At 43.6% G+C, this 27787-nt stretch overlaps 3 protein-coding genes across 9 annotated transcripts in view; 2 read left to right on the forward strand and 1 right to left on the reverse strand.

Moving 5' to 3' along the window:
* LOC126531780 (protein turtle-like) overlaps nucleotides 1-15577 on the forward strand; it is a 90953-nt gene extending 75376 nt beyond the window's left edge. For all 4 annotated transcript variants that reach the window (XM_050179500.3, XM_050179501.3, XM_050179502.3 and 1 more), the window contains exon 17: nucleotides 3279-15577. In XM_050179500.3, coding sequence (XP_050035457.1) covers nucleotides 3279-4155 — 877 coding nt within the window. In that variant the 3' untranslated portion in view covers nucleotides 4156-15577. The remainder of the gene's footprint in view (nucleotides 1-3278) is intronic.
* A 503-nt stretch (nucleotides 15578-16080) lies between these two features.
* On the reverse strand, nucleotides 16081-16437 carry LOC126531795 (centromere protein S-like). Its single transcript, XM_072288402.1, has one exon. The coding sequence runs from the start codon at nucleotides 16435-16437 to the stop codon at nucleotides 16081-16083; it is 357 nt and encodes a 118-aa protein (XP_072144503.1).
* Nucleotides 16438-21376: 4939 nt separating this feature from the next.
* The window catches only part of LOC126531787 (26S proteasome regulatory subunit 6B), a 60579-nt gene continuing 54168 nt past the window's right edge, over nucleotides 21377-27787 (forward strand). For all 4 annotated transcript variants that reach the window (XM_055071486.2, XM_055071485.2, XM_050179515.3 and 1 more), the window contains exons 1-2: nucleotides 21377-21485; nucleotides 22488-22565. In XM_055071486.2, the coding sequence (XP_054927461.1) occupies nucleotides 21453-21485; nucleotides 22488-22565 (111 nt within the window). In that variant the 5' untranslated portion in view covers nucleotides 21377-21452. The remainder of the gene's footprint in view (nucleotides 21486-22487; nucleotides 22566-27787) is intronic.

Raw genomic sequence — 27787 nt, forward strand, 5'->3', positions numbered from 1 at the left:
CGGGTGTTCTTTAACGTGCGCCTAAATCTAAGTACACGGGTGTTTTCGACTTTCGCCCCCATCGAAATGCAGCCGCCGTGGCCGGGATTTGATCTAGCGACCTCATGGTTAGCAGCCCAATAGCATAGCCACTAAGCATCTGCGGCCCCTTTCCACGTAAGAAAAATCGATCGGCGGCTGTACTTATTTACATAAAAGATTGAATTTCAATACAACGAAATTTTGATATAGCGAAGCAAATTGCCGATTTTACATACTTCGTTATAACGAGGTTTAACTGTATTGAATGCTTTTCAAATAGTTTTTGGATAATGAATAGGTGTTATCACAATTATAAAACGATGTTCACATGTCAGTATTCTTAAAGCTAGCAAGTTTCACATAGTATGGTATGAAGTGTTGTTTATTAAAAGCATAAATGGAGAATTAGGAGCAAACAAGTAGTTTCTTTTCATGCACACTGTTCTTCAGAGAGCGTGAACAGTTGCTGTGCAGCCAGTAAAATATGGCCCCCTAAGTGACATAACCTGCTACACTATGTTAGTTCTCATGTTTTATTTATTTATTTGTAAAATACCTTACAAGTCTCCTATACGGGGCATTGAGTAAGGGGGACATAGAATAAAGTACACACAAACAAGTGGCAAACTCACGACAATATCAAAGTTGTAAAAATAACACCAGATAGGTGTTGCACAAACATATTAATGACATGCAGCCATGTATTAGAACAATAAAAACAACTCAATAAGTTGGTAAACAAATGTACCACAGTGCAAAGCAAAAAAGTAAAAGAAAACGAAACAGTGAGTATGATAGCATGGGTTAACAAGGGATAAGTGAGTTGAGTGAGTGCCAGAATTTTTCACTGTCAGTTTCCTTGGCTATGTTATCGAGGAGGCCATTCCAGAGATAGACAGTACATGGAAGCGCAGACAACTTGAATACTTCAATTTTACTGTTGATGCACATGAAGCTAAGATGTTTGTGTAACCTGCATGCCATGTGCAATGAAGTTTCTAGGCGTAGGGAGCGGTTGTTAGTGCAGTGGGTGAAAGTGTTAGAGCAGCTGAAGTGAAAAATTAAGTTTTTGTTTGAGTTACGCTGGAATGGTAGTCATAATTGTGGGAAATTAAACATGCAGCTTTATTTTAGATTGATTCTCACATGTTAAGAAATTTTTGTGCATAGACCAGACCAGAGCAGCGAACTCAAGCCGTGGGTGAACAAATGTTTGAAATGCCAGTTTACAGATAAATGTAGGTGAGTTTCGAAGGTTGCGGCACAAGTAACCCAGTGATTGAGTTACTGGTGCCAAAACCTTCGAAACTGTACATACTATACCTGTGGCAGTGATATTTTAACATACTTCTGCTGCAATTTTATGTTTATTTGGGCGCAATTGATGTTTTGATATATTCAAAAAGTATTCGAAAAATATTTGCATTTAGAATAGTGGCTATTTGATTCGAAGACCAAATCAAATGGGACACTATTAGATTTGTCATTTGAAAGTTTCGAACATTCGCACACTCCTAAAAAATTGATGTCCTAAATGAAAAATTTTCCTACAGTTGGTAGGCTAACTTTTTTAAAATGATACGAAGATAATTAAAATTGGTGCAGCGGATGCCAAGTGAAATGATTTCTCTGTTCCATGCATTTGTATAGCAGCTTCTGAAATAACACTGCCTCTTAAGGCCTCATTATTCGAGCAGAGCTACATGGCTGTGTATCAGTTTAAAGGACAGGTGAGATGGCTATATTGAACATGCACTAACTGGAGAACAGACTGGGTGGCAGAGGCAACAGAGACAGACGGGCTGTTTGTTTCCTGCTTTCTTCTTTGCCTCCTTTAAACACATTTTCTCTACTTTCATTTTAAGTGCCCAGGTCATGCATCAGTGATCTAAAAGACACCTATAGTTGGTGACAATCTACGAATGCAATGGAAAATAGCCTGCTATCCAGCTGAAAGAGGATTTGTGCCGATGCTCCAGCCAATTACAGTAGCTTACTTTCGTGATATACTGGTGAAGGCAAGCGTTTTTTAATATCAACATCTCTGAGGATTTGTGTTTCGGAGCACCGGGATGCAGAGAGCAGGTGTGGTGCAGTCTTGTTGGTGGAGCTCTTACTGAATTCTTAGGTTGTCATAGACAAGAATTGTTCCTTAGAACTGAGAGCAAATGAGGCTAGCTCTCTTTTTGCTGGCCATATACCAGCGCAGTGATAACCTAATGAAACAGTAAAGTGCCACATGGTGTTTTCACTGTGCACCGTGTACCAACTCAATCAGCTGTCCAAATTCTTTAGCTTACTGATGAGACAGGGAGATTAAATGTCTTAGACAAGTTGAGTCAGGTTGTTGCTTTGTTGTGGCATAACTATAGCTAGCTTTGGTAAGCCAGAGATTTATTGCAACTGTGCAGCAGGTCAGTGGCCCATGCATGCCGTATAGCCAGAGTGGCCGAACTGCTCTTTCGAGTATAAAATGGCAGAAGAGCTTCCCTCTTATGCCAAAAACAGGAATGCAGAATGAGGGTTGAATGGCAGAAGATAGGAAAGACAATTTGGGCACTCTCTGTTCAGCACCGATCCAGTGTCTTGTGCCTTCCATTGTCAGGCAATTTATATAGTCAAGGTGAGGTATGGCAAAGCATCTTGCAGTGCAAAGCGAAAGGCTGCATGTGATGTCTGTGGTTGTTGGCAGCTACTAAAACATGGCTGTTCAGGAAGCGTTTGAGAAGTATGTTTTTACATGGATGCAAGCACATCCATATGTACAACTGCATACATAAGCACCAATATCACGTAGTCGGTCAAGTTTCTTAACAGTACGCATGCAAGAGAACCTCTAATATGATCATATATCATACATATATATATCATACGATCATATAATCATCACCAGCCCATTCATGTCTACTGAAGAACACCTGTAGAAGGAAGGCTTCTCTCCCACTGATATATTGTTGCCTCTACCCTGAGTTGTTTTTGGAAGTGATATATTAGTTCCTTTCAAAAGTTCCTAGCACATTCCATGCAAGACAAGAGCAGTCTGTGCTGTTGTCTATTGACGAAGCCTGTTGAGTTTGAAAGCTCACCTTCTAAAACAGAACACTGCAGTACTGGAATTCCGCTGCACTACTTGGAGTCAGCACTGGTCATATACCGAGTAGTCTGAGAACCATGGTGTTAGCATGAACAGTTCCACGTGAAATGAAAGGCCTGTTTCCCGATGTGGTGTCCAATGTGCTTGTGCTGCACCTCTGCAGACACCCGGAAGGCCGAATACCAGGTGTAGTGGTGACTGGTGTAGCGGGCCCGGGACCTTGGTGGCCGGTCCCCCCTGAGCCCCCTCCGGCAGCCCCGACAACTCGGCGGCCCGTCATTGCAGCAACCACACCGCGGGCAAGCAGCCCGGGCCTCCAGCTGCTGCTGCAGGGCTTCCCCGATGACTTGAGCCCCGTGAGCGGTGGTGACCGGTCACTGCCCAGCACGGTGCCATCGAGTGCCGCCTTCTCGACGCCTCCGTCCCGTGAGCCACCTTGTGGCTTCCGGCCCATCCATGCGCCCCCTGCCATTGTGCCCCGCGCTAGTGTCGCCACCGGCAACACCGGCCGGCAGCCACCTCTAGCCACTAGCTCACCGCCTTGCCTTGGCTATAAAAATGGCGGCAGCGGCTACACCCGCGAGCGCCTGCTGGGTGCAGTGCAGCGCGTCCGGTGCACGGCCCTCCGCCACCACAGTGCTCCTGAGCTGCAGATGACGGTCTCGGCAGGCAGTACGGCAAATGCGGGGACCGCAGCTGTGGCGGCGTCGAGGCCTGATTCAGCAAGCCTGACAAGTGGTAGCTCTGGACGTGGCAGCTCGGCTGGCGCAGCCCGCGGTGACTCCCTGCAGGGAGAGCTGCGTCCAGCAGCAGCCAACCTGGTGTCGTCATCTCTGGTGCCGCCTCGCGACCAGTCGGTGGACGAGAACTACGAGTTTGACCCAGCTTTGAGCCCTGCGTTGGGTGACGATGATGACGCGTGGCGCGGACTGAGCGACAGTGAGCTCTACAGCACCGCCTGGGATGCTGAGACCCGCTGTGCAGCATTGAAGCGCGAGTTCTTGCGCCGACGCCGGCGGCCGCTTGAGAGCGCCTGCTGAGACAAAAAAGGGGGTCTCCTACTCCTCTTCCTAGTCACGGAAGCAATAACGCGCCGACTCGCCTACACCAATGTCACAAACGGCACATCCTATAAGGGCTATGCTGTAGTGGCCTTTCGTGGCAACTCACCTTGTTGCTGCAACCAGTTTCATCTCGAGCTGCTCCCTGCCTTCACTTGCATCTGATGACATTCTAAAGCCATATATGTGGGCCTCTCTGTGGCTGACAAAATGCTGTTAACTTGTGGTGCACGTGTGTCATCAGTCTGCTGTGGGAGATGCCGCACTAGCAAGATCTTGTGGCTTGCCACGAAAGACCACTGCCTCACACTTCCTGTACCCACATCAGCTCAATGCGGCGATGACAACCCATGTACAGACTGACGTGCTGTGGCCACCTCAGTTGACGAGTGCTGGACGCTCGTGTGCGACAGTCCGAGGACGCTTCTACTTTTGTGGTGCTCGTGCAACGCACATAGAAGGTGGCAAGCATGCAAATTCTTCTTTCTTTTCTCTTCTCATGCGCGTCACCGACATAGTACAAGGGCTTCTCGGTTTATTACTACGCTGGCTTCACTTTGCGCTCTCTGAACCCCTCCACCCTCTGGAATGAGATACTTTTTTTTTCGGGTGGACCGACTCACCAGCTCTTGCGATAAAGGGAGTCTAGGGAACTTGTATGCATGTAAATAGACTGAGGAGAAAAGAAGGTGGTTGTTGCAGAGCGTCGTAGTTCTCGTAATGTTAGTCCCCAGAAGCACAGAACTGTAGACACCAAAACAAAGAATTGTCTTTTCTTTTTTTCGCAGTTGCTTCTCTGTGTAACTTATCTGATGATGGTGCCCCATGGCACACTACGCCTGCACACATTCCAAGGTCACCTCCATGCTCCACATATACACCGTCGTAACAATTCCTTAAAAGAAAAGCACACAGGCACATACTACAACCTAAACTCACGACATCCATGTGAAACACACACACACTCTTTGTAGAATTTACAGCAAGAGTCAAAATTTTATTGTAGGCTGTCACATCACAATACATATAGCGCAAATTATGCAGCGCCACTTGTTGCTGTGTTAAATACAAAGATGGCTAAAAAAATTCATCTTATGTTCGCCTGTTATCATAGCACTCATGAAGGCGGACAGGCAGTAAGAGACTTGGGCAATTTGCAGCCAGAATTTCTTTACATGCAAGTGCTGCACATAATATTATACATCATATAACTTTGTTTTGCTTTTGGCTATGGTATTTTATTTTCTAAATTTTTTATTTCTTGTTTTTGTCCTACACTTGCTAAGGATATCCATGTGAAGCTGAAGTCTATTGGTTATGATGTCTGACTGAAGTATTTTTACGGAGTTTACAGAACGCTCTTATGTTTGTGAGCTTTGCAACCGCTTGTTCGTAGATTGGTTTTCTTGCAGACAATTAAATCAAGGGGTCTTTATGACTTATATTAGTTTGGATGCATTGCTAAATTCTCTTTGTAGTTGAGTAAATGATAAGTTCCCTTGCTGTGTTAGAATTATTATAATTTTCACAAACGCTGCAGCCCATGATACCTCAGGGATTAAAGGACGCTTTAAAGGTGCCTGTGACATTAAGGGGCCTTGACTTCCTTTGTGTTTCAGTTAGTTTTCTTCTGTTTCTTTGTTTTCAACCTGTCCTTAACCATCACATACTGGAGATAGAAGCTTAGTTTTCAGTTTATTTGTGTATCAGGCTGTCTTGAAATGAGCTTTGCAAATTTCAAAAGTCTCTTATTGCTTCGTGCCCTGCTGGTATTCAAAGATTTGTCTACGTAGCAACCTGCAAGGCCGCTATGTTAAGTCAGCCAGCGGTCATCTTGAACAGATTGCCCACCCTGACACAAATGAAGTGGAAGTATATGTTAAAGAACTGCCACACTGTAGGCTTCTAGAGCCAGAACTATACATAAGGTGCAGCAGCAGCATTTTGCAGTCAGCCACATGGTAACATGATGACTTTGATACCTTTATTATTGCTTTGCTCCAAATAATATTGTAAGCAGTTATGTATACCTGCCTTGTTATGTAGCTGAGAACCAAAGTGTCTGCTCCTGGTCATGTGTGTCATGGAAGTAGTCTTGGAGACATCAATTACACACAACAATAAAAGGTGACATTTTAAGGTAGGTAAAGTGCAAAAAGCATGGAAAATGTCGCCTTGCCAACTGGCTTGGGTACAGACCCTAGAACAATAGAAGGCACAGTAAAAAGAAAATGTTCAGAAATAATCTAAGGGGATGCTTAAGATAAATGCCTAATCACATGCTGCAGTTGCCATATTTCTTTTAATTCAGTAAGCATATTTTTTTTGCGTACATGTTAAAAGTTATCCTCTATGCATGAAATGTGTGCACAGGTTGAAGACTTGAGGTGGTGTTGCTGCCACTTCTTCACCCCCCCCCCCCCCCCATCATTTTTAAACATTTTTTTTTGTTTTATGGTACTGTGCAATATTTTTGGAATATTTGCAAAAGAAACTCTGTTGTAGCCGTATGTCATTGCAAGGTTGATTTTACATGCCTTGAATGCAATGCAGTTTACTTATAACAATGATGAAAATTCAAAATGTGGTATCATTGAACTAGATATTTTATGTAGATTGAATTTCATGTACATCCAATACTATATGACGCAGTACGCGGTACCTTTCATTGTAACCAGCGATCATTATATGGCATATCGTTCAGAGTAAACTCGTATCTTTGCAGAAGACCTCTACACTCATTGGAACTAACCTACTTGGTGTTTTAGAAGTGGGATCTAATGATCCAGCTTAACTTAATACTTTTCTTTGGTGTACCTGATATACCATGTACAGAAAGCTCAGCTGCATCGACTGTTTTAATGCTTATGCTTTCACATGTATGCTAACAAGGCCAAAGTCCTGCATCTCAGCCAGGACTCCTGTGGCGTCGAGTTATATGGTATGGCTGGCTGCAGTGTCTTGCTGCTGCACACTCCCAGAGACAAAGTGAAATGCCGGGGCACATGAACTACAGCACAGCAGCAGTAGAATGCAAAGTAGAGTGTGTTGCTTCATCTGTTCTGCTTGTTTGCTTTTGTGTCATTTATGTGGTATTGCATCTGTACCAAGTGGTTTGCATGGGGCTCTACTGCGATATAACAAGAATGTGTGTACATATTACCGTTTATCACAAGTTGTCTAGGCTTAAAAGAAAGGAGAGGCGGAAGCTCTTACCAGTGCGTGTCGTCGTTAAGGGGATGTTGGGATGCCCCTTAAATCAACACGAGTCTGTTGTCGCGCACGTATGCTGGGCCCGTTGTGGTCTTGACCACGCTGCTCAAGGGACAGGTGGCTTTTCTGTATAACCTGTGATATTGTAGTGCAACCGATTGGCTGCTAGGCTATCCAGTTGCCCTTTTTCTAATTTTTTTTTCCCTTGCGACTGGAAAGCAAAGATGCATGAAGTGGTGGCAGTTTGTGCAGTGATGGCCTCACCAACAGGATTGATTTGTGGGCTTTATTCCAAAGTAACATAGGGTCTGTGAAAAATTACATAGTGGAAAGCTCCAGATGAATTTTGACAATGTGCGTGTCTGAATTCTGCTGTCATTGGAACACAGCTGCTGCAACCAGGATTGAACCCATGACCTCATAACCAGCCGTGGAAAGCCATAGCCACTTGGTCATTATGGCATGTGCCTCATCAAGACATGCTGGCTTTGGAACATTTTTACTTCACATTTTCGTGAGCTGAAGGTGGTATAAAAAAGAAAAGTTGGCAGAGCACGTTGTGTTTAGAACACATTAGGTTTATGTGCCATCAGAAATCACCTTCAGCAGAATTACAAGAAGGGGTGAATTCCTGCAGCGGATGGCCTTTTGTTGTAATGTACGGCTGTTGGGCATAACGCCTGAATAACTTTTGCTGACCACTTGAAAGGGCGCTCAAATTTGGCTCTCTGACGAAGTTAGCACTCTTGTCAGATTTGTAGTTACAGCATACAACCTTGTAACGGCACCTACTAGATTTTTACAAAATTTAATCTGTTTATTGGCCCTGCTTTTTTTTAACGGCAGGGAGATTCATCAGTACAACATTTCTTAATTAGCGTGGAGGGCGAATGCAACTCGAGTTGCCTTGTAGACTGGTGGAAAGGCGGTTGGCAGTTGTTGGGACAGAGTTTCATTTCTCACAATCATCAGTGCTGCATGCCAATGTGTAAGCAAAGCAACTACAACCTACTCACTAAAATGCAATTGAGGGTAAAAAGGCCACAGATAAACCAGCAGCCACTGTAAGTTGCGTGATGTGGCAAAAGGTGATGAATGGTCAGTTTTTGGCATCTAAACATTAGCAGCTTGGGAAAATCTGGTTCAAAGTGTCTAAAAGTTAAATGTTGCCATTGAAATTTCAGTCAAACTGCACATTTGATAATAAATAACTATTGAATGTAAACCACACTCATACTAGGAGGTGGGTACTCTCCAAAGAATCTCGCAAGATTCATGTATTTCCTTTGCATTCTCTTAATTTGCATTACATTGTGCCATCTGGTGCTAGCATGGTTTCATTTTATTGTGGCAAGAAAACTGTGATAATGCAGAGAAACAAAAGCTAGACATTTTTGGTGTGAAGCTTTAGAGATATTGATGATAGAGTGACAGCATTGTTACCCATGCAGTGGGCATGTGCCCTTTCTTGCTGTGACAAAATCACACTGCATTTTTACTCTTTAGATGACAATTTAATTGTATTCTTTTGCAAAGGTACCTCATGTGGGCTCCTGCTGATGCCTCCATTTTTTGCTTAAATCAACTGCAAGATAAACGTATAATGGTTTCCAGCAAGTACGGACGCGAGCACAAGAAGTAGAAACAGACAGGACAACGCTGGACTTACAACTGAAGTTTATTGTGAAAACATTCCACAAATCTCCGCCACGCATGCGCATACAACTCGCGTCCGTGCTCGCGTCCGTACTCGTGCTCGCGTCCGTACTTGCTGGAAACCATTATACGTTCACCATGCACCAACTGGCCCAGCAAACTACTCTACTAAACTGCAAGATAGTTTTTGTGAGCTTCTTCCTGTATAAGAAAGTAGGAATTGATTTTAGTGTGTTATAAAAACTGAATAAATATTGAAACAATGGGTGTTAAAGATAAATTTCTAGCTGCGGTAACTTGAATTTGTTTTAAGACTTGAGTAGATGATATTCTGGTAGAGATTAAGTTTAGAGAAATAAGTGAATTTGGTAACCATGTAATCTGTAGAACAGCTAGCTACTGGTCTCTTGAAGAGTTGAATTGAATTCTACGGTTTTATGAGCCAAAACCACCACTTGATTATTAGGCACGCTGAAATGGGAGACTGCGGGTTAATTTTTGACCACCAGTGTATCTTTAGGATGCCCCCAATGCATTGCACATGGGCATTTTTGCATTTCACCCCCATCGAAATGCAGCCACCGTGGCTGGGATTTGATCCAGCGATCCCGTGCTTAGCAGCGCAACACCATATCCGCTAAGCCACCACGGTGGGTTCTTGGAGAGTAACAGAATAGATCACAAGAGAAGGGAAGTGCATTGGAAGGCTGCAGAATGCTGGATAGAGTGATGAGATTGAGGAGTTTGTGGGCAGATAGAACGAATTAGGTTGAATCAAGGCAGGGGTCATTTAAAGTCGCAGGAGGGGTGTACTGTGTACTGCAGTGAGCGTAGATAAGCTGGTATCTAAAAGCCCATAGTCATGGTAGTCACTGTTGTTGGAGCCATCATGATAGTTTCTCTGTTTTTCACACCAGTACATCTCCTATGGTCAGCATGTTGGATGCTTTGTGGGCAGCTTTGTGTGCAGTAGTGGTGGTAGCGTCACATGCTAGCCAGGAAAGCCACTCGTGTCCTTAGCAGTAAAGCTGTGCACCTTACCTCGTTTATGGGTGCACACATTTGTGTGCTTGGTCCTTCCAGCCACTTCCAAGAATTTCTGTCCTTGTACTCCCACTGGAGTTCTTACTTTTGACTTTATGTATTGTTTGTTGTGTACCATCACATTGTTGGACATTTTGAGCAGGAAGCTTTGGTCGGTCCTCTTACCTTGTTTGTTGTTTTGACCAGCCATAACCTTAAGATCATTCCACATTATCCTGTGGCGCTTCTTGAAAGTTTTATTTTCCCGCACCTCAAGGACATGAGGGGAAAGAAAACATGGTGGCCAAGGCTTCTAACAAAGGCAGTCCAAATAGCTATGTGGCCTTCTCTGCCCATGGCTGCTTGTCAAGCCTGAAATGGATCTGGCATCAGTTACTTCGGCCATTTTTCTACTGTATATGTTCCCAAAGTATGCTTCTTTGGAGAAAATTGAATGGCATGTAATGGCAAGGAAAGCTATGGAACGTTGTTGGTGCTGCTGGTGCTGCTGCTTGGAATACAGTGCATGGGAACATTACCTCACAAGAGGCAATACAGGAGTCTGGCTAGCTTGATGCTATTGTGTACGGTTCGAGCCATTTAGGGTTCATGGCAATACTATGTGTAGGAAAATCTGGCACTGCCATTTACACGAGTTTCTTGAAGGGCACTGTGAAATTAAGGGAATTATGGGCTATACCCATGCAATGCAAAAATTTATTGTAGACATCTAGGAGAGGTCTTCACGAGAATATGCAGATGTGCTGTAGTAGTCTAAGTCAAGTGATGATTTAGCCCTAGAATTCCAGAAAATGTGTAGCAAGTGCAAATGCTGCACTTGTAGGCATTTTATAGATGTCTCTGTAAGAGCACATTTATATGTCTGTGAGACAAGCCTCATATAGTATATCTAGTGTTCTTTTAGTGTATATGCGTGCAGTTCATAAGAGTTACTAACTGAACAGTTTGAGCATATTCACTTCTTAAAAGGTGTCTTTCAGCCATCCTGCAGCATACGCATACACACATGTTAAATGCTGGACAGATTAAAGTTGGCTATATCGAAAATATTCAGAATATGTTATCCTTACTTGTTGTTTATTTCTAATACAAAAGAGCCTTTAGATGTCTATCAATAGACATCTTGAAAAATTGTTCATTCAAAGCGTTGACCGAGACCAAGTTGTTAACTGTTTCAAGATGCCTGCAGGAAGTCTTGTGTTCCATGGGTAGAAGGCTTAGCTTGAATAATGCTTGGCTTAAAACACGGCCATGACTGTACAATATAGCTTTCTTAGAGCGAAACTTCATTAAAAAATCCTTGTTTCTTTTATAACACACATTGCATTAATGTTTACTTTCATAATGTAAAACAAGTAAATGAAGGAAATGGAAAGGTACGATTCAAACCAGTGCATTGTGAGTGCAGACCTTTTCACCTTTCCTTCAACTTTTTCAGCACACTGCTGCTGTTCACATTCAGTATAACTCTGCCCTAGTGTGATTGCTTGTGTTTTTAATGACAAATGTTTTACATAATAATAGAGAAAAAGAAGGATGATCAACAAAGAAGTATGATAATTGCGTTCTAAAGAAGCCGAAGACTCATCGTAGGAAGTTTCGTGAACTTTTGCTTCACCAAAAGGGTGCAAGTATGAGAAAACGTATAGAAATTGGTGATGTCACACTGACATACCTGTACTGTGGTTTGGCATGATATTCAAGAAAGGGAAGTTCGGATTTCATTTGATCCTGTAGTAATCAACATTAATCTTGGGACAGGAATGAGAGTAGAGCCTTGATAGTAAACTACACTTGTCTAAATAAATTGATTTAGCATTTCTCTTTCGTGTCCTTTTAAAGGAGGACAGACAATATTTTCGACTTGCAGATATTTTTTTTCCTTGCATTCAGTACAGGTCCAAACTCCTCTACACCTTGGAAAGAATACTAACATGCGTCAGGGTGCCCTCAATAATTTACTACTATAGTTGTTTGTAGAGCCAGTTTCAGTTTCGATACCCCGGAAGTGTATGCATCATAACTTTATGATACATTGTAATGCTCATCCCAGTGCCTGCCACATGCAAGCACATGCAAAATAAGTGTGTGAAGCACTCTCACTTGTTTTTTTTGTTAGCAACGTCAACATACATGGGCTTACTGCTACACGATGTCAGAAATTTTGCTCTGTATCATGACATCACAATAATGTCGATGCCAGCTTTAGTGTTTGAAGACCAACTTTAGTATCAAATTAAAATATATATTTCCCAACCGTCATACTTGCTAAGTACAAACCTTCTATGTGTGAGAAGAGTGTGGTAGTGTTTCTAGAACTTCAAAAATATGTGTCAGTACTCCTTTAAGTTAAAAAAGAAATTAACTCAAAAGGCCAGAACTTGGCTTTTGCCAGCAAATGGTTATACTAGTTGAATCTGCCTGGCAGTGCTCGTTATGCTCTTTGTCAGCTGCAGAGATGACAATAGTCTTTAAATCTAGCTGGATGAACCATGCTGTCTGAACCATATTGTCTGTTCTAAATGTTTCCTGCTACAATGTGAACCATAAAATTTGATCTTGGTGTGAAAAAAGAAAGCTATAAAAAGCACACACACACAAAAAAAGTAAGCTGTTTGTATAAATATTTAGGTCACTGCAAGAAAAGTTGGGCACATTAAAACAACAATGCTTAATTTCTCTAAGGGCTTTCTTTTTTCTGTGGTGCTGTTCTAGTGCACTGTGTTTCATAGTAGCAGGTGCTAGGCAGGTTGTTGACTTGAAAGCGCTTGGGGTGCATTCTATAGCTTAAACACTGCTGCCCAGCTTTTACATTTCACGTGCACTTTTGTCACGATAGGGTGAATTTTTCTTGCCGAGACATAAAACTTAAGGGCATTCATGCCATTGCAAGTAGTAACTTGAATTTGCCTCGGCACATGCTCAGTTATAAATTAAAGTGTGCCTATGCCTGCTGATTTGGTTGTACTGAGCTCACATCTAGAAGGCTTGTGGACTAAAAAAGGCTTGACATCCTTTAAAGGGAGTCTTGAAGGGAGTATGCTCTCTTTAAGTTGAACATGACATTGCAAGTATTATATTAAGCAGCTGAGTTCAGCAGAAATACACTAAAGTTATGAAATTATACAAAGGTTGTCAGACTCATCATCATATGGGAATTCATCCTTGCAGATTTCGTTGTATTAGCATGGATAGAATTAAGTTAGTGTATATTTGTTGCAACAGAACATGTAACTGTGACTAGCTTGTGCCCCTAGGCCAGAAAATGCAGAAAAGTAAAGCTGCTTAAATAAAAAACACTAGTCTCCTGATTGCAGTAGCTATGCAAAACAATAATGCAAGGCATTTTGCCATTGAACCTAGTAACAACAATAGGAATGGATTCATCAGTGCACCAACAAGGACTAGGATTAGGACTAGGACTAGGACCAACTCAATAATGATGACATCGTTGAAAAGATGCCTTGGATGTGGGGAGCTTTACAATATAAGGCTTTTGGGTAATTTGGAGCACATTAAGCTCAGCATTTGCTATGTGCTTTTGGATGTATTGCAATCAGTACAGGGCTACTTCAACAACCGTGATTAAAGCTGATGCCTTTCGATCAGTGGTAGGACAGCAGAGCTGCTATGCCATGGCAAATTATATGGATGTAAATGATAACATTTTCATGTCTCAAGCACATGTGGTTACCGGACGACTGGAAGGGTAGTGATTTTCAGGCACGCCAGCACTTCTGTTAGTGTGGTGACAAAAAAGCACATTATGTCTTCAGAAAATTGAAGAGATTACTTATCTATATACACCTTAGGCATACCTGTGTGCACCTCACATGCCTGCGTAGAAAAAAAATTTAGAGCTTGTTCGGAATGGGTTGCCGAGTGCTGCGTGGTGAGTTGTAACAATTCTCATAGATGCCTAAATCCTGTGTAGCATGCAACCTACATCTGGGTTGTGAAAAGAATACTCATTTTTTTCTTCTTATTTATATATTATGTTTACAGAGTTCAGCTGAAACATGGATAGATTTGTGTTCTTGTTCCAGCAGTTATTTTCTTTCGGTGCATTTTTTTTGTTTTATAGTCCCCTTTTGGACTGCATGTGCTTTTCTAAGTTGTTTGCTGTCATGCCTGTGAGTTGTGATATGGGAGTTTATTTTGCTTCTCATAGCACTCTTGGGAAGATACTAAACGATGTGCGAGCTACACTTATGCTTTCATTTGATGTCTGCAAGTGCGTAGCATTGACCAAGCTTAATTTTATTCACATTAAATTGCAGTGGTGCTGTTCATGTCGCACCTCACAGTCATCTGAGCAAATGCCGTTATAGTGTTGTTGAGAGCCGTATTATACACAGGTTATTTATTTTCTCCTCTTGCCTTGGCTATGTGAGCTGCACTTTTGTGTCTCACTTGTCCTTGTTTGTCCCGGTGTGTGTGGACATATGCACATGCTAGACACATTTGTTGAATTGTAAGCCTGCCGTCTAGCTGCTTTCATGTGAACGCTGAATTGCAACACCCCTGCCCCCTCGCTTTGTTAGAGGCTGTGGTCATAATGCCTAGGTTGCTGGGTGCTGCTGCATTGCATTGGGCTGGAGGAACTGGCAGTCAGCGACAGATGCCAGCATTTGCCTTGATGTATGGGGCCCCGCAAATATCATTGTTAGTGTTGTCATTTCATTGTGCTATTTTGTAGTCATCTCCTCCTTATTCAAATAAGCGACTTCTTGTGTACCGTGTTGTCTTTGGGCTTTCTTACATAATACCACATCAGGACCTGCTTCTGGCCTGTGCAGAGCTATACTATGCTTGTCAATTATTGGTGTAAACTTTTGTTGCAGTTGTAACCTTCGTGCACTTTGCGACAGCTTGGAATTCCCTTTCATTTTTTTCCGTGCCTGCTAAGGAAAATTTTTCTGCATATATAAGATGTAAAGACATCCCAACATTTAGTAACAATGTGCATATAGGTGGCCATAGATATTTGCAGCATGGTCAAATAACAACCATGGTAAACTAATCTATGTGCCCTGCCCAGACAGTTTTCCCATAGCAGGTAACTAGGCTGATAGTATAAATAGTTGTCACAAAATGGTGACACAAATAGTGGCTACACATCTGTACACTGTCTGAAAGTCTTTAGGCATTTAAAATTACATTATGATCATGCAGATGTGCCATATGCTGTATATCCGCAACAACTGTTTACACTGCACCACACTAACAGCACATCTTGTGCACATTATGCGGGGTCTCACTACATCACTGCAGCTGGCCATGTCCGGCTCTAACTTGTTTGCTCCCAGCCCATGTAGAGGTTATGTCTTTCTGCCGTGCCCCTTACTTACTGTCTCCTCATTAAATGTGTTGATGGGGGACATTGTGTATTCTGTACATTTCCAACTGTGTTCTTGCGTGTTGACATTACAGTGGAATATCCTCTGATCTGCTGTCACGGGGAATAAAACAAGACACGGTTTTCTTTTTTGTGTCTTTAATTGTGCATTTCTTGTGCTCAGCACAGCTAGTACAGTTATAGTCTTATGCATGTTTCTCCCCTGAAACTTGCATATCTCAGTGTGCTTAACAGTATCAGTCAGTCTAGCTGTACTAACGCAGCTCTGTTAACAATTCTGGTTCTTGACAAAGGTCTTTTTTTGTATATTGCGTTGCATAGGAATTCAATACTGTTACACATAGCCAAAAAAGACAGTTCAGAGGTAAGCATCAGTAGCTGCATCGGGGCACCATACAATTATCGTTGGATTCACACGTGGCAATGTTGATAAAAAATAAAAATTCATGTGCGCGGCTGACGTGAACAAACGCTACCATCACTTCTGGTAAGGGGGGAAAACCCGCAACACCAATCATGGCGAAAAGGAAACAAATGATGGCTGTGTGTTAGGTCATTAACACCTTTCTGTTCACAAGATCAGTATTTCGAGGACGCGACCGGGCTAATCTCCAACGGCAGTGCGCACTGCGTCATTCTTGAGGACCCTTGGCAGAAACTTTACGCTTGCCGTCGATCTTCTTGGGCGTAGGCAACAGGCTCTGGAGATACTCGTGAAACTCGCCAGAGTTTCTCGCAATGAACAGCACGTCGTCAGCAGTCACGGTGCTTCTGCGACAGTGTAGTGCCAGCATACTAAGCTCGCGAGCCACACGGCCCACTTCGTGGTGCACTAGTTCAGTAAGCGCGGCCACCGTTGCCCGCTGCACAGGAAGTCCTCCCTCTGCCTCGGCCATGTCTTCGCAGATGCGTCCCACTGTGTAGTGTACGGCGGCTTTGAGGCATGCCGCATGACTCAGACGCTCCACTTCGTCGGGGTCTCGCGACATCGTCTCGTTAGCAAACGGCAACGACTAAGAGACACCATAGGAGACACCGTCGCGAAAACATCGCAACCATGGAATAAATAAATCGCAACATTGCGCAGTTGGCTTGGATTGGATTGTCCCAATAGAATCCAGAATAGTCTGCTCAGGTACCTCAGGCTTTCACACAAGTTGGTTCTTTATTCTATGATAAGTATTGTAGGAAACTCTGCCTCAGATGGCCTCAGGCCAGGCGTTCAGGCAGAGTTTCGTACAATAATTATTGTATGCATAGAGCTTCTCACTGTATTACTAGTGATAAACTCTATGATTGTATGCAACCCTATGGTCTCAGGACATTGCTCAAGGTCCCGCATATTTGACTGTAGGCTGGCCAGAGGCTGGCGTTGCGCAGATGCGTTCGACCATTGGTTCGAGTCGCCTGCACGTCTGTGTGAAACAGTTCAAGGCGAATCACGAGTTAAGAAATTGTGCAGCTCGATTTTTTCGGTGCAGGCACAGCACGACAGTCGACAGTAGGCGCAGGCGTTTTTTTCCCCCGCCTAATGTGCATGGAGTGCGTAAGTTCGAGAAGTCCTGGAACTTCATAGTAGTTCGTTACAGTGCAATACAAGACCACGGCCGCTCAATGGAACGCACTAAAGTGCGTTTCCATTGAGCGGCCTTGACAACCATGTGACAACACAAGGACCACGACCTACTGAACTCCTGACCCGCACACACTGCCCGCACAGCAGATCTCCCTGCTCCAACACGCCTGGTCTAGTTCGCCCCTTTTTCCGCTAGGGACAACGTACGAGCGGAGTGGCGCTAGTTAAAACCTGTTCGCTGTCGTCTGCTTCTGCGATCTGTTCAGCGTTCGTGCTGTCATTTCGGCAGGCACAAAGCATTTGTATTGGCGGTAAATAGATAAATTCACAAATATAAAAAGAAAACAGAAATTTGCTAATGCTTAGCGTTTGAATAGTGAAACTAGAAGAGGAGGAGCGATGCAAGAAATGTAAACAACGAGCATAGGTGGCAACTGCAATGCTAGATCTACGGCATAAATTTCCCTTTCCTAGCCTCCATAAGAGACTGGAAAAATTGTTTTAAAATATTCATAGGAAAATCTAGCTTTCTTGAGTTGATTACAGATAGCCTAATGTCGTAGAAGACATTAGGATTTACTGCTGTGTGCCGTAGTGAAAGGCAGATGATCTGGTAAAAGTATTCACGAGTAAGTCCTCCGCCCGATACGTGCAATAGGTTGATCGATTGTGTTTCAAGGAAAGGTGAGCATATCTTGTTTTTAATGTCGTTGGATGTATAGCTCAGTAGAAAGCTTGCAAAAGCGATCCCAATGCTTTAAAACGTGCTGCACTGCAGGCCTTAAATGGTGTCACGGAACTCTACTCAAACTGTAAAGCTAGCTTTTCTGCATGGTACGGCGGCAGCATATAACGAAAGTGAAAAATGATTTCTTCTGCATTAGTAAATTACCGTTCTACAACGCCAAAAACACCACTCTAAGAGACGTTTGGTAAGCCAGAAAAAGCGCAACGAAATACGGGTGGCGACGCCTACTTAAGTTCCCGCACCTGGGGGTTGTGACGTCTTGGATTTTGATGGCATCTTCTAGGGTCTACTAATTATATATAGCGGTACAGATTGAATATATTGTGTTCTAAAGGAACCAAATATTAAACATGGCAAGTTTCGGGAACCTTAATTCAGCCAACGCGGCCCAAATGCGAAAATAACATACTTTGGAATCTCTGACGTCACGCTGACGTACCAACGCTGGGGTTTCGGCGCGAAATTCAAATACTGATACTTCGACCTTCATTTTCTCATCTAATAATCAAACTATTTTTTTAGATGACTGCCTGCAGGGTTCTCAAACACTGCTTCGTTAGTGTGATTTATTCTTTCGCTTTAGTGTCCCTTTAAGATACGTACGCAGTGAAGATGTGTGCGTAATTCTCTTTTTGAACTCGCGACGCATTCACGGACAACTGTTAAGAGTTAAAATGAGTGGTAATCGTTACAGCTGTCGTCGAACATTACGGTGGTTTCAAGTTTCTAAAGAGCGCAGAAGCGAATTTTACAACGTATACAATGAAACTGATGTGTACGTTACGAACTCTAAACAATGTGACTTATAATAATTTGCCTGAAGAAGGCAATATAGGAGCGGCTATTTAACGCTATTTTAGAGAGCAGCGGACTATACGCCTCAGACATTTTTTTAGGTTCGGGTAGTCAACTTTCCAGCCAAGTGACCGATTAAAGCTTTGTGACGTCACTGTCACTGTGTTAGCAAAAATCATCAACTAGACAAGCAGTTCGTCACAACACAACAGCCGCTGTACTAATTACAACGCCGCACCAGTCAACCGTAGTGTAGCAGACGAACAGGTTATAAAAATTAAAGCGGCACCAACAGCCAATGGTTGAACGAGAGTGGGCGCAAGTGGCTCCCATAGAAACCGGATATCTGTGCAGGTCTGGAGTTTCAGTAGGTCGTGACAAGGACACAAGAAGGTATAAAAACAACGACACGGCGCTGACTCTAAACTGATAATTTATTGAAGATATGTATAACACACACACACACACACACACACACACACACACACACACACACACACACACACACACACACACACACACACACACACACACACACACACACACACACACACGCATATACATATGTAGGTGCCAGTTTATAACCATGACATGCACGAGGCACAGAGATGCATCAAGGCAACTGTGACAATCTGACGCATAATCAAAATTGACATAGTTAACGCAATTAATTCCTTGTCGAGGAGTTACATAGACGGTTCGCTGATACACGTCCCTAATACTAATCTTTATATCTTTAATGTTGTCCCTAATCATTATATTGTGAGCCTCGGCGATTTCCCTTGTCAATTGGCTTGCGTGTTTAAAAATGACACTAGTTCTTTTAAAATCGGGGCGACAACTGCACGACTTGCAATGCTCCGGGAGATGAAGTGGCGCAACCCCTTGAAGAGATAGCTCATGCTCACGAAGTCCAACGTTCACACATCGCTTCGTTTGTCCCACGTACTCTCTACCACAAGATAATGGAATGGCATACACAACCTGCTTAGCACAAGTGATGTACCTGTTCACATGTTTGATAGTGCATTTTCCCCTTCACTTGTTTATCCTTCAGCAAATTATCAACTAACGGGCATATATGCGACCTATCTTATGTTTCGCAGAAAAACGAACATCAATGCTGTACCTTGAACCAACGTTCTTAAGCTCATGCGCTAATTTGAGTACATATGGTACTACTGCGTTTTTTTCTTTTTTCTTCTATTTTGTACCTTGGTCATTTATGCTCTTGACGCCGCGAATCATATATAATTTCACTCACAGATGAAATAATCGCTTCGGGGTAACCAGCGTCCATTAAAGGATTTACTTGATCAGAAAAAGCAGCCTTCGACATATGAAAACACGATTTCTTTAACGCAGCATTTAGGATTGTCTTCGCTATAGCCCGCTTAATTCACTAGTTTAGAGTGACCGGATTTATAGTTCAAAATGGGCTTAACCGACCTGGGATATCATATTTCAAGCACACATGATTTTTACCAAAGGTTAATCTCAGGTCTAGAAACTGCAGTTGATGATCCTTAGGGACTTCGAAAGTAAAATCAAGGCCCATGCCGTGCTGCCTAAATGACGTTAAAATTTCATCAACACCCTCGGCGTGAATGTCACTGGTAAAAAATATAACGAAATCATCAATTCCGGAGCATTGCAAGTTGTGCGGTTGTTCCCCCGATTGAAAAAAAAAAAAGAAAAAAATAACTAGTGTCATTTTTAAACACGCAAGCCCATTGACAAGGGAAATAGCCGATTACCGAAATATAAAGATTAGAGACAAAGCGTGTATCTGCGAACCGTCTATCAGTCCATCACAACAATTAAGGAATTGCGTTATTTACCTATGTCAATTTTGATTATGCGTCAGATTGTCACAGTTGCCTTGATGCATCTCTGTGCCTCGTGCATGTCATGGTTATAAACTGGCACATATGTTATACATATCTTCAATAAAATATCAGTTGAGAGTCAGCGCCGTGTCGTCGTTTTTAAACCTTCTTGTGTCCTTGCCTTGTATTGCGCTGTAACGAACCACTATGAATCCCAACCAACTGGCCCAACTTGCCGTTTTGTTGAAGTCTGGCTTCTTGGGCGTAAATACACCTGCGCTTGCGTAGATGCATCAGACGCACGTAAGCGTAACCGCGCTTGCGCATATATGTGCTGTGTCGTCTGCTGCGCTGCTGCTCCGCACCTGTAGCACCCGAACTGCCTGTACGTCTGCACATCTGTAGTATTATATAGAGTCTGTATCAAGTTCGCAACGACAGTAGAGAGGGTGTTCTGTGGGGTACCCACCATAGAGTTTCTCACTATAATGTAGTGAGAAACTCTATGGTACCCACCCTAGAATGGTGCAGCAAAATCATGAACTAGCCCCATTCCCAGCCCTGCAACTTTCCCGCACCTTTTGAAACGAACGGCGAACGGTGTGGTTTAGAGGGCGCCATTGCTGCACTGCTGAAACCATAGAGTTTCCTACAAAAAATTTTGTAGGAACCTTTATGATGGAAACCACGGAGGAAGAAAACTTCCTCCATGGCTGAAACCATAGAGTTATAGTGAGAAACTCTATGGCTGAAACCAAACTCTATGGCTGAAATAAAGTGCAGCTATGTGCAGCCATTGTGCAGCACTTCGCTAACGCAGTGTTGATTTTTGTTCATAATGTATAAATGAAATACGTGACTTGTAGAAGCAAAAGAAAGAGAAATAAAACTAATACTGTAAGATTTAGTTACGGCTTGTCCAGTAGTGTCCACATGCTTCGTGCCCACATTGAGACTGATTCTTCGCGAAATGCAGAGCAGTGAAGCTTGCCAAGTCTGGCATCATTGAAATTATGACTTGCGCCGTGAGGCAAATGCAGCGAGTGTGTTTCTAAAATGGAAGATATTGGCATTATCGTGCCCGACAAGGTAAGCAGCTTATTTTAGAAACGATGTCACATTATAGACAAATTGTGGACTGCACGTATGCCACACAGCCTTGAACCACCGGCAGCTCTTTTAGTCGTTTTGAATATATACCACCTCAAAACGCTGGCGGTGTGAGGCGACGCGTCGTTTTCCTTGCCTGAATGAAACAGCGTGATTGTGCACAATTGCTTTTCAAGTGTGCAAGCTTCAACTTCCTAAGGTCGTGCCTCGAGCGAAACGGTCGGCATTTTACTGCCACGGGCTACGTAATATTGCAATCTTCTTGATCTTTGGACGTAAACTTTTAAGAACTAAAAGAGAAACAAAACAAAAGACGAGGCCTGTACACACTCTGCTCTATTACTGTACTGTGAATCTCGCGCTGTTAACGGAGTTTTGGACAGCGCGCGGTGTGCGATTTGTATATATACTTACATTTTCGATATTATTGCACTTGATTTGTTTAAATCGCAGCGAATGGTCCTCTGTTGCCTTCACTGTACGGATGACAACTGCCATCGGGCTCTCTAGTGGAGTTCCTTTTGCATTTGTGGCATCCAAAACCTTGAGTGTATGGAGACAACTGGATAGGGTTGAGCTTGGCGTCGCAAGTTGCAGTAATGTCCGGGCGTGCTCTTCATGACAAGCACACATTGGAATTCGAAAATATTTGGCGAAGGCACAAGATAACTCAGCAGAGAAAAGTGACGTCAAGCATTTCCATCCTATAATCGAGATGTTCTCCTTCATCCGTGGAGGCGTGTGCCCATACACCACAGAGTCCAGTCAGCGTTATTCACCGCGACCTGTTTCCTGCAGAACAAACGGCAACTGTCCCTAGCTCGTGTTTGAGGCAGATTGCTATAACGTGCAGTTCCTCTAAGATCCGAGTCTAAGACTTATTGTTCTAAATAATTGATCTTAAAAAATCCGAAGGCAGATATGTCAGATATTTTGTATGTTTTTGCAAACCCTATTTGCCGTGTAATGCTTTTGTTACAGGAGGAGGTGCTGAACTTGGAACCCAAATTACCTGGCACAGACGATCAAGATGCAGAGGACTTTTACATCAAGTATAAGGTATGGTTAAATTACAAATCCTTTTCCTAGCCATTGAAGAGGGGCACCATGGTTGTTTTGTCACTGTTAGTGATACCTCAACAAAAATTTTTAATGGCTTAAAGGGCAACTCCTGTGATTTTTTTGACCATGTCAAGGTAATGGAATATTAGGTTCCCGAGACCCCCCTGTCACATGTCTGATATTAGAATTGTTCCGCAAATTCGAAAATAATTTTAAATAAACAAAGAAAGCTCAAAAACTAAACCGAAACCTGACCAAGCAGCCAAGTGAACCTCTTCGCGTGACGTCACGAGTGTCCCCAGCGTGGAAGTAAAGCCCCTTAAACTTCATAAAGTAGTGGCATGCTTTAAAGAATGCCGCCCCCTTTTCACGCGCTCTGGTCGACGCCGCGTCGCCATTGGCCTAATGGCATCACGTGGGCCCTCGCGTCGGCCTCGTTTCCTTACAGTCGCGCTTCAACGCCATTTTCACTTGAGAAGCATCTACGGAGTGGCGAGGAACACATGTTGCCGCCGTTGCTCTTCTGTGTTGTTTTGGTTTGCGAACGCCTTGAACTTTCGTGGCAAGTGCAACGTCGCTTCACGGCATTTTCTGTCACCATAACCATCTGTGGCTTCGTATGCCAAAATAGTTTCAGCAAAGACAAGAAGCTCTTCTCAATTCTGTACGGTAAGCGCTACGGGTTAGGAAGAAAGACATGGATTCATCAAATTGGGAGGGAGAACTCCAGACCAACATTCTCCACACGACTATACAAGGTAGTTGCGAGTCTCTCATAGTATAGTCCTACGCGACGTGTACTTTATTTATATAAGTGGTACGGTCGTATTTGGTGCGTTTAATCATATTGTATGTCAACAGGCTTGAATTCACGGGCACGCGAGGCTGTGTGCAAAAATATGATTACGAAACCTTTAGGATTCAGCGCATCCCTCTCTGCATTTTGTGGTTACTAAATAGCCTTCATTAGAGCGAATAGCTTTGTTTGCCTCTTTTGTTCGGGTTCGTCATTGGCGGTCGCCTGGTAGATTTGCGATACAAGCGAAAAGTGTGTGTGTTCTCCCGAAACAGCGCTTGTTGCCAAACGACAGCATCATGTCTTTGAGACGTACATCATTCGTGTCAGCTTTAAGGTGTGTGTAGGTTAAGATGTGGCGGTGGAGCACTCGCAAAGAAAACGTGCGGTCACCTGCTCGTTCACTGGCTGGTTTAGTCATTGTTCGCTCGTTCGTTTGGTTCTTTGCTTACTCGTTCGTTCAACTATTATCACGTTTGACCACAATTTCTTTGAGACACACGTAATGAGACAACAAATGGTGCCTCAATTGAATGACTGCAAGATTTCACTTACTGCAATTTTGGCCGCGTCATAGCGCGGCAGTTCTTTGTGCGGTCATCACTTCACTAAAGTCATATCTCACAAATGTTATTTGAGTGAGCCCAACTGCTCTCAATGCATGCACCTTAGTGCAACTCAGTTCGTGACAAGTAAGTCCCTTCGTGAACAGAAAAGCTAACTCACTATGAAATGTTATTCGTGATGAGTCACTAAACTGAAAAAGTAATGCACTTGTTTGAGCCTGAATGAAGTGCTGTTACCGCATTACTGCTTCGCAAACAAATATTTAAAAATTGATTTCATTTTCTATATACGCAGAGTCCCGATTCAATGATCGGCCGCACGTATTTCTGTTGACATTGAGGCACGAGAAACATAATACCACCATCGCCCACCTCTGAGCCTTTGCAGATGCTTAGAAGAGTGGCAAGTATGCATGTTGGTGGCACTGTAGCTTGTAATACCCTTTCAAACCTTCAGCAGCGGTTGTTCGTGCCCTCTGTCGGCCTTTGTACGTCATAGCTGATATGCGCTGGGAATTCACATAGTAAGGACGGCGCGGATTATTTATGCTACTGAAGGCTTGCTGGAGGTCAGGATGTTGGCATTCGATCGTAAATGTGTTATTTACAACCATTCACAACAGTATCTTGCGACACTCACTCTAAAAATGTTGCGTACCTAGTTGTAGCACACGCGATACATTCAGAGTCGTCATGGCACAGCGTTAGCGCTTGTTCAGATACATTTTTAACATATAGTTATCAAAGCAGGAAAAAAAAAAGCTGCCATCACTGAATTTGTATAACCGTCTGTGTAAAAATTCTATGCTGTGCATGAAGTTACTCGGAGCTAGAAAGCCAACGCGAACGCTTAAAGCCCACCGCTTTGCCATGCGTGCATTAACACTGCGAAAACTCGTCTGCTACACTAGAGCGGTGTAGGCGGCGTCACGGTCAAGGAGGGAGCGTGAGGAGAAACGAAGACAAGTGAAGGCGGAGGAGGAGTGTGTCGCTACTTTACGAAGTTTAAGGGGCTTTACGTAGAAGGCATGCTAGGCATGCCGGTCTCGCACACTGGGCGAACGAAACCAGCGAAGAACAGACGCTCAGCTCATTTGTGACTGCGCCGGATCTTCGGGTGACAGTTTCAGTTGCACCAGCTCTTCGGATCTGTCAAATATTGACAGTTACGATTCTGATGAATTCAATAGCCACGAATTGCTGTTGCATTTCAGCTGCCACCATGAGAGCCAGTGCCCATAGGCTGCATATTGTGCTGCAACGTACGACCAAGGGTAACCCTAACCACTGATTTTATATGTACTGTTTGCTATTTCAGGTGTTTTACTCCTTTTCAGGGAAGCGCTTCGCAATCTCACTTTAAGATAGGTCTATTCGATTCAGCCAAGTTTCTCTGCACCTTCTGCACCTATTCACGGTGCACTGCACTTAGACCTTCGATTCCCCGAGGTGCAGCGGTGCACCCTGCACCCCCGTGCTCGATTGAACGGGGTGCAAGGCAAGGTGCCGCCGTGGTGCACTGCACCCTTGAACCTTGCAGCGAGTGGGTGCAGCCCGGCACCCCCTGCACTTTTTCGTTTGAGGTGCCGTGCACCTTTTTCTGAATCGAACAAACCTGATGTGGAGCACGACTTTCTGCATTTGTATCCCGCAAGAAAGCCGTTGACAGTCCAAAGCACCGACTGGTGCATTTGTTTACATTGGCAGGTACAGCGACCACTCGTCGTTTGCTATAGATATAATGCTAGCCTCTCATTGATGACAACAATTAATGTAAGAACATATCAAAACAGACAGATTTTATGCATGGAAGCACTGTTGCATCAGTCTGAATCGCACTGATATGAGCGACGAAACACCTTCGGAAACAGCAAATGGGAGACCGTAGTACGGGAGCATTCTTATGCTGCTTACTTATCACTCTTCGTATTCTCTTCATGCACACAATATGTTCTGTAAAGTAGACACAGTTGAGGACTTTGCTTGTATGATTGTTCATTTAGACAACGCATAGTTTTCTCGCGGAAACGCCAATGCCAGTATGCCAGTATAGACACTATCGGCAGCTGAACGAGGCGGTTGTTTACGCTGGTATATCGAAGGGCCCTATGCTTTCTGCCCATTTGGGATTTTTTTATTTTATTTGAACATACTGCATGCTTTGAAAGCCCTTGCTGGAGTGGTTGCAAAGGTTAAACAACAGCAATCATGAACAGAAATAAATGGTTTTATATTTGCAGGGTGTCTACCAACCGGGAATTCTCAGGGATTTTGAGTAGTCTGGAAAAAGTCGGAAAACTCAGGGAAATTGTGCCTCTATCAGGGAAAATTAGCGACAATTTTATTGAAAGGGTCGAAAGTCGCGGTAATGCTGGCTTGAGCAACAGACAGGAATTGTAATGAATCGTCTTTGACGCCTTGTCGTCAGCTGGAGGAGTTGCCAGTGTACAGTCAACGACCGACTTTCCGGATTCCCGATAATTTGGACGGCTTCGCGGCACCGCCACGCACCCCATAGAGTCAATGTATCGGAATGTGTCAAATTTCGGATGCAAGAACTCTTTGCCGTCCGATTTTCCGGACATTTTGCTGTGACCGCAGGTCCGAAACGGCAATAATCAAAAGCACCACCACTGCCGTTTTGATTACTTGCCACCTCGAACCGGCACTCTCGCACGTAGATCCACTGGCAGCCGTTGCCATCACTGTGGCAACGCTAGGCCTAGCCGCTTCGACGTTCGCTATGAAGCTTCTTGCCGTTGAGTGCTGAGTTTTTTATTGAAAGAATTAGCTGCTGTCAGCAATGGCACGGACTCCGCCTTTGTGGTCCTCGCGATTGGCTTAGAAACTTGGAAAACACGGTGCGTTGCATAATGCCGGTTCCCAAAAGTCAGCTTCGCCTCTGTACAGAAATGTTACTTGGTGAAGCATACGCAAAAGTATTGCAGTGAAGCATAACAAGCGTGGGAAGGGACTATTGCCACGGAACACAGTATGTATTCCTTAATTATGCACGCGTGCACCCGATATTTCCTGTCACAGTACGAGCCCCGACATGCCTAATATGTGTAAAGACAGACCTTCAGAGCGTTTTCGAATGTGCCTGTGGTGGTTTGAGCCCCTAAGGGCAGTAAATGACATGCATTTATTTTTTTCCAAATGGCCGATTTTTCGGACGTTTTCGCGGCCCCTAGGGAGTTCGAAAAATCTGTCGTGGACTGTGCAACTGACCAAGATGCTTCAAATGGTCCTTGGGGTGAACGAGTGGCGGAAGGAGGACAAGAACAGAAATGACTGACGCATTAAGGAATAAATGGGAAAGGAAGCTTGCTGCCGCCGTTTTGAAAGAGCTTGAGCTCAAAAAACAAAGTTTTGGCTAATGTCGAGATGCAGGTGTCCCTCATCCAAACCAAAATAAACTCTTTAAAGCAGTGAAACACAACACTCGGGCGTCGTGCGTGGGCTGAGAGTATGTCAGGACAGTTGAAGTTGACTTACGAGCTGTTGAGAGAGAATCTCAATTTTGACAGAATTTGCGCCTCATACCACTGAGCTTGCTATCAGTTGATAGAAATAGCTCATATTCGAAAATATTTGCTTTTATATGCATCTCCTTTTTGTTCGTATTTGAGAATGTCCAACTCCATTTGCAATTTTTTTCGAAGACACTTTATTTGCTGTGCATTTCACTAACCCCTGCCTTCTATTCTCTTCTTGAATAACATAAACACTACTTCTTAGTATTCAAATTGGATTAAGTCACCATTTTATTTTTTCATGTGCTTACTAGAGAGTGACAGCGTCAGGCAATATGGTTTCAGCCCGTCTTGACATAAAACATTGTTCTGCATCACTCA

This window comes from Dermacentor andersoni, chromosome 5, assembly GCF_023375885.2.
Source record: "Dermacentor andersoni chromosome 5, qqDerAnde1_hic_scaffold, whole genome shotgun sequence".
Lineage (NCBI taxonomy): Eukaryota > Metazoa > Arthropoda > Arachnida > Ixodida > Ixodidae > Dermacentor > Dermacentor andersoni.

What these genes read in the sequence shown, in the direction of transcription:
- LOC126531795 (XM_072288402.1), bottom strand. Translation starts at nt 16,437, where the DNA reads ATGTCGCGAGACCCCGACGAAGTGGAGCGTCTGAGTCATGCGGCATGC.